The sequence below is a fragment of the Pantherophis guttatus genome, chromosome 4 (assembly GCF_059756535.1).
Source record: "Pantherophis guttatus breed Tessera chromosome 4, ASM5975653v1, whole genome shotgun sequence".
NCBI classification, from domain to species: domain Eukaryota; kingdom Metazoa; phylum Chordata; class Lepidosauria; order Squamata; family Colubridae; genus Pantherophis; species Pantherophis guttatus.
This window is the reverse complement of record NC_142066.1, coordinates 43686162-43693009: the sequence shown is the minus strand read 5'-3', so window position 1 is coordinate 43693009 and position 6848 is coordinate 43686162. Positions and strand designations below refer to the sequence as shown.

At 39.6% G+C, this 6848-nt stretch overlaps 1 protein-coding gene across 8 annotated transcripts in view; it reads right to left on the bottom strand.

Moving 5' to 3' along the window:
• Nucleotides 1-223: 223 nt before the first annotated feature.
• MPP2 (MAGUK p55 scaffold protein 2) overlaps nucleotides 224-6848 on the bottom strand; it is a 71834-nt gene continuing 65209 nt past the window's right edge. For 4 of the 8 annotated variants that reach the window (XM_034415434.3, XM_034415438.3, XM_034415440.3 and 1 more), the window contains 4 exons: nucleotides 5975-6136; nucleotides 2976-3178; nucleotides 2103-2231; nucleotides 947-1317 (listed from right to left, as the gene is read on the bottom strand). In XM_034415434.3, the coding sequence (XP_034271325.1) occupies nucleotides 1141-1317; nucleotides 2103-2231; nucleotides 2976-3178; nucleotides 5975-6136 (671 nt within the window). In that variant the 3' untranslated portion in view covers nucleotides 947-1140. Of the gene's footprint in view, nucleotides 924-946; nucleotides 1318-2102; nucleotides 2232-2975; nucleotides 3179-5974; nucleotides 6137-6848 lie in introns of those variants that run through there. The other 4 variants (XM_087893957.1, XM_034415437.3, XM_087893958.1 and 1 more) reach the window with 2 other exon arrangements.

Sequence of the window (6848 nt, the reverse complement as noted above, 5' to 3'; positions counted from 1 at the left end):
TACAGGCCAGTCCTTTGCCAATGTGGGCATTTGTCAGATGTATAGATTTCAACTCCAAGAATTTTCCAGTCAGCATGATAGGACTGAGAATTATGGAAGATGAAATCCATAACTTGGAAAAGTACCTAGATTGATTAATACTGAAATAATTATGTTTAATTTGACAATCAAGCATCTTTGTGTCAGTTTCTGGAAGGCTGGTAGGATAAGGATGAAATCTCAGTTGAATGTAGGAAATTTTATTTAAAGCTGTTGGGTTTAGCTAGATCATTGATCCACCTTGTCTGTTATAAGTTTCCAAAAATTTCAAGCAAGAAATTTTGCACCATTTTTACAAATAATACCACAGAGTGTAAACATAATTACCATTGTACTTAGCCCCATTTTATAGATAGCAAAACTGAGAAAAGCACTTGCTTCTTATCACTGCCCTAGTGTTTCCAGGCCATTAGGTTCCAAACCAAAGTTCCTGCCAAAAGACCAATCATTCATATATTCCCACTATAAACTTTTTATGGATGTATCCATAAATTCCCTTAAAATGTGGGCAAGGTATTCTGCCCTGGTTCAACAATCTCAGTGAGCAAGACATCCAGTTATCTCAGGCGGACAAGTTCTTTTGGCAATATCAGAATTGTGGTCCATTTAGAAAAACAGGGGTTTTGGCAGTGAGTTAGCTGTGACTGGAGAAATATCCTTCTCATCTCACAATGGTTGAATTACAAAAGAGAGGATCAGGAGTAGCAAATCTAGCAAGGCATTGTAGGTATTGCGTAGCTCTGCTCCACTCCTCCTCCAATTCTGTGTTCACCAGATTGAATTCATATTTAAACAACTTACTGTAAAAAAAAGAGAGAAGGAGATGAAGGACATCCATTCACTTATGGCAATAAAAAAAAAATTCCTGGCAGGCTGAAGGTGTTCTGAAACAGAATGAGAAGACACCTTTTCTTTAGAATAGAGTGAAGCCAACTGAATTTAATCTACACAGCCTAGACACTTGAGTAAGGTTGATGGTTGAAAAGGGACTTGGGCACATTAAAAAAAAAAAAGTCTAGGGTCCCCTGGCAAAAATGGAGATAGTAGAAGGTGGGGAAAATCAAGGCTCAGAGGCTATGGACAGGAGAGGGGAACTCCTTTCTAGTAAACCCAGCTGACAGGAACCCACTGTGGTTCATTGTACAGCTTCTGCAAGGCCACCTGAAGTTGCTGGAATGTCCGCTCCATATTATCATTCACTAAGCAGAGATCAAAGTAATGCCCATAGCCTCGCTGGATTCGGCAGCTCTCATCCACAGTTCGCTTCAGGTCAGCATCCTGGTTAAATATATAAAAAAGCAGAGCAGGCTGTAAATAAGAGGAATGTATCCATTGGTAGGTTTCATACCATTCTGAAGAGCAAATATACAAATACTGTACCGCAATCCGTAAAATAAACATATATGCCTCTCTTTTTGTGTATGATATGTATGTATAAACACCTAGGCATGCATATATACATATATACATACAATACCCCCTCTCCAAACTCATAAAAGAGATAAAAATAAAATTCTGATTTCATTCGTGTGTAAAACAGCCTCAATCATTTTGCACCATCACTTCACCCACTGAAGCTTTCAGCCTTGCAAATGTTAAATGTAGCTTCTGGACTAATAAAACGTAAAGCCACCCTTGCTATAGGCCACTTAATTATAATCACAGCTCAAGTCAGGGAAAGTGTGTGGGGGTGTGCAAGAGGAACTGCACAGGACATTCCCTTCCTCCTCCCTGCTCTTCCCTTCCTAGGAGGTAGATAAATGGTGGCTGCTGGGGGTGGGAGAGGGAGCAAGGGATTGCATGAATGGCTGGGAAACTATCATGAAACATTAAAAATTGGGATCATGTGATCAGGTTCCAGCATCATTAATTTAGTCATTTGGGGTCTCTTTGTTGACAAGGTTTTGCCTTATAATGCACCAATCTGCCCGATTAAAGGTTACAACACAAGTGTGTTAGTACTATATAAAGTTACAGAATTTAGCATGGGTAGTTAGCTCCATTCTCAAACTTGTCATTTTTTCTCACTTCCATAATTCTGAAATCTTCTTGTGGAGACTCACCGTGAGTTGCTTAGTAGCTACACCACTTTCCAAAGCTGCTTTGTTCATAGCTCGTAAAGTCTCAAAATCTGGTGCTTCAATGAACACCACATATGGGACGAACTCAGCTGTCCTCAACACCTTCACAGCCTATCCAACAAAGAGAATAATTGCTATTACAGATTCCCATCTTTCCAAACCACTAGCATAGAAATATCATTCATTCTTTCTGTAGTCACACATTTATTCTGGGTTTAACCTGATTGCAGAATTAGTCCATTTTCCAGGTTAGCACAACACTAATTCAGTATCCTGAGGACATACAAATAAACCAAGCTTGACACCAACTTAGCGAACAGCTGTTTCTCCATGTATGTTAGGAGAGAAATGTGTAGAAATATGATTTGTACAGTAACATGAACATGAGGCAGTGCAATTGTCAACATTTCAACAATAAGAGAAAACTGAATTTGGGGAAACCCTATTTATCGGTCATCATTAGGATTGTTACAATTGAAGAATTTGGCATATTAAGAGTTATATAGATTTACTCAGTGGTAAAATCCAAATTTTTTAACTACTGGTTCTGTGGGCGTGGCTTGGTGGGTGTGGCAGGGGAAGGATACTGCAAAATCCCCCATTCCCTCCCACTCCTGGGAGAAGGATATTGCAAAATCTCCATTCCCATCCAACTCTGGGGCCAGCCAGAGGTGGTATTTGCTGGTTCTCCGAACTGCTCAAAATTTCCGCTACCAGTTCTCCAGAACCTGCTGGATTTCACCCCTGGATATACTTAGATTTCTAAAAATTACAGAAACCCAAAGTGTCTCAAATCCTGTAAATAAGACAAATCTCTACCTAAGTAACCAGTGGATAATGGGAAAGATTCCCTACCTGTGGGTTAACATCCAGGATACACATTTTGCCTGACTCCACAACCTCATGGATGGAGTCAATCTTAGTTCCATAGAGGTTCCCCTCATATTCACCATGTTCCAAATAGCGGCCTGCTTTGATATCTCTCTCCATCTCACTTCTAGTCACAAAGCTGTAGACTTGTCCAGTTTTTTCATGCTCCTTGGGCCTCCGTGAGGTGTCTGCCAGAGATAGATTAAGAAACTGGGTTTAGTTAGAACAGACTTTGGAAATCTTTTTAGCCTGTCATAACTAAATATAACTTTACAAAAAAATTTTTTTTAAAGTGACATAATTTTATGATGCCACAATTTTTGGTATTTTTGAGCAGCGTGATGGCCTGATGGTAAAGACACTCGTTTCCCACTCGGAAAATTGAGAGTTCAATTCTAGGTAGAGACAGATATTTCCCTCTCAAAGCACATAGAGAAAATATCTGTAAGTATCATGTTTCCCCAAAAGTAAGGCCCTGTCTTATATTTTTTTGAACCCTGAAGTAAGCACTTGGCCTTATTGCCATGAGCTCAAAAGCCCAATTGCCCTTATTATCAGGGGATGTCTTATTTTGGGGAAAACAGGGTATTAGGAAGGGCATCCAGCCAGTAAACACTCAGCTCCATTCAGTCACCTAAACTCTACCCCGAATTAAGGGATTACAGGTCGTAAAAAAGAAGAAAAAAATGTTGATGTTTTCATGAAACTGCAACAGGTACCACTTCAGAGTCCAAAGGTTCTCATTTCATGAGTCTGAAGATGGAGATGATCTCTAACTCCTAATCATGATGAAAAGTTAGAACTCATGCAGAATTCTCTTCCCAACCCCCTTTGATCCAATCCCAGAAGAAAACTCTTCACATGGTCCTGGATCTTCTTTTGTTCCTCTGTATCTCTATGTACTACAAATCCTTCACTGGGTTTCTATAAGAATCAGGACTTAGTACAGGTAGTCCTCAACTTATGACCACAATTGAGCCAAAAATTTCTGTTGTTAAGTGAGACATTTGTTAAGTGAATTTTGCCTTGTTTTACGACCTTCCTTCTCACGGTTGTTACGTGAAATATTGTGGTTATTAAGTTTCTAACACCGTTGCTAAATGAATCAGGCTTCCCCATTGACTTTTCTTGTCAGCAAGTTGCAAAAGGTGATCTGATGATCCCCAGGATACTGCAACTGTCATGAGTCGGTTGCCAAATATCTGAATTTTGATCATGTTACCATGGGGATGCAGCAATGGTCGTAAGTGTGCAAATAGTCATAAATCACTTTTTTCAGTGCCACTGTAGCTACAAAAGATCATTAAATGAACTGTTGTAAGTTGAGGACTACCTGCATAATGTTTTGGGTTTAATATCTAGATCCCTATGATGTAATATTCCTTCTTGTCTTTTTTCTTTTATTTCTTGGTATAATCCGTCTTGGGCTACTCATGCAGCTTCACGGGACTTTTGTTGATGCCTTCTTTTCTTCATGTTGTCTTTACACAATTTTCTGAGTGAAATCGTTTCTTGGTATACTTGGGGTGCTAATTGTCCTCACAACATTTTAGGAGATTTAACATTTTTGAGAATAAGAAAAAATTCACTACAGCTTCCGAAGGGGAGAAAAATGTTCAGGCTGGGGGAACCTGACGACTCTCATCTTGTTCAACATCACAAGGCGGTTGTAGACTCCGCCCAAAATTTCTTTAAGTTAAAAAACAGCTTTGCAATCTCTCATAGGATGACAAAAGAGAAAGAAAAAGTTCTTTCAAAGGCTCATCAAACCAGCCAACAAAGGATGTGATGCACAATCTTAAAGCACTTTGAAAGTGCTCACCCTCCCCTCTCCCCAGGGCTTAAACAAGCTAGCACAGCATTTTCAAAAGCAGTTCATGTTGCGTAACCATTAAATTAAGGCAAACGAAGTAATTGGGCAAGGGGTTGACTACATCAGTAAGAAACAAAACATTCCAGGTTTTGTAATATTTTCCTCTCCTGCTTTGAAAGAATGGCAAAAACTAGGCCAAAACATAGAGCCAGCATTAATTTAGCAAATTCCCACAGCTGAGCAATCGAAGGACAAATATCAGATCCTGGTAAAATGGGGTCAGTAAAATGAAGACTTGTTGGGGGCAATATGCATATAATGCTTACATTGCAAACTGTCCAGAGGGTGCTGTAAAGTCCTAAGGGATGATACATGAGTCTAAGTTGCTATTGTTATTGCTATTTACAGGCATCTCTCCAAATTTTATCTCCACAACCGCACCGTGAAGAAAGTTAGGCTGAGAGGTAGGAATTGGCTGAAAGTCACCAGGGAGTGTTTGTGACTTGAACGTAATCTTTCCAGCTATACTAAGCATCACATACCACTATATTATTCTATAGTACTATACAGAACTTCATATGAATTTAGGTAATCCATTCAAGGAAGAGAACTGAGAAACTAGAGTAAACTGTTTTGCTCCATCCACAGGTTGTTTCGGGTACATAATTCCTTCTCAACCTGCCTCTCTATGAAATCCAAATATTTTCCACTGAAAAGGACCTTAGCATTGCTTAGTATTTCCCATCAAGTAATTATATGAGGAAAAGGTTTCCATGAAAAAACAAGCATGCACAAAACATGAATGATGCTATTTCTGAGGAAGGTGAATTTGTTGCTTAACCCCCTAGATGCAGAGACTTGGAAGCAGGGGCCACCCTTTGAAACACAGGTGTGTCCTGAGCCCCATATATTCAAGCGTAATAAAGGGTGTTTGCCTCATTGTCAGTATTTAAGTAAGACTTGACTCCAGATAACTTTTGTTCCTCGAGTGGAAAATGATCTGTTGTTGGATGAAAATCACAGGCTGCCCAACATCCTATAAGCTCTCCTTGCCCAACCTTGCAACTCAGGATTGCTACTAAAATATAACAGAAGAGTACTCAGAAATCCAAGGAGAACAAATCTGGCCAAAAGACACTCTCTTCCAAATTGCACTACAGCCATGACCCACATGGGATGGTAGTTCCATACTGAGACTGGTCAGACATGATAAGCTTGTTCTTAATACTACGCCGTCCAACCCCTTGGGCACCGATCAGCACCAAAGTTTTCCTGCGGAAAGGAGGCATTCGAGCCACTTCCTCATAGATCAGCAGCTCATGTCGATCAAACTCTGAAATGAAGAGGAAAGATATTGCTGTTAACTGCACTGCAGAGCCCCTGTGACCTTCCGAGGCTGGTTAGGAACTACAGGCTTCATTTCTCTAGGCTGGGCCAAATAAATCTATAGTCTTGGCAGTTTTTCCAAAGAAAAATGTTTGGACAAATTTGAAGAAATTTCCAAAATAAGTTTGCTTGATTTTTTTTAAATCTTATTTTTCATATATAAAGAAATTATTCTTTTGAAGTAGTCAGATTCATCAAAATGGAGACTTTGCTAAGCTACCATTTGTCAAATCTCTATTCCAACTCCCCAAATCCATCAGTTTCATTTACTAGGAATGCCAACCCTACTGGACCTCTCCAGCCCCCAAAATTAGCTATAAAAAATTCACAGTTCTGCAAGCAAACATGAAGTGGAAGAAATACAATAATAAATTCTGAACATATTGTTCTTTTGAAAAGTCTTTACAAAAATATTTAAAGCCTTAATGGCGTGAAAGCAGGTTTTCTCCCTGAAAGTATTGCCCATCCTAACAGGTCAGACAAGGTATACAGGCTTCTGGTCATTTTGCTTAAATGTCATTTGGCAGGACTTCAGAAATATGCCTTTTCTGTGGCTCCCCCAACAGATCAGTCTCCCTTTTTGGAAGGTCTCTGCCCTATTAATCCTTTGGAGGGCTGTGAAACCTAGCTCTTTAGTTAGCCTCTGGACTAAAATAGAA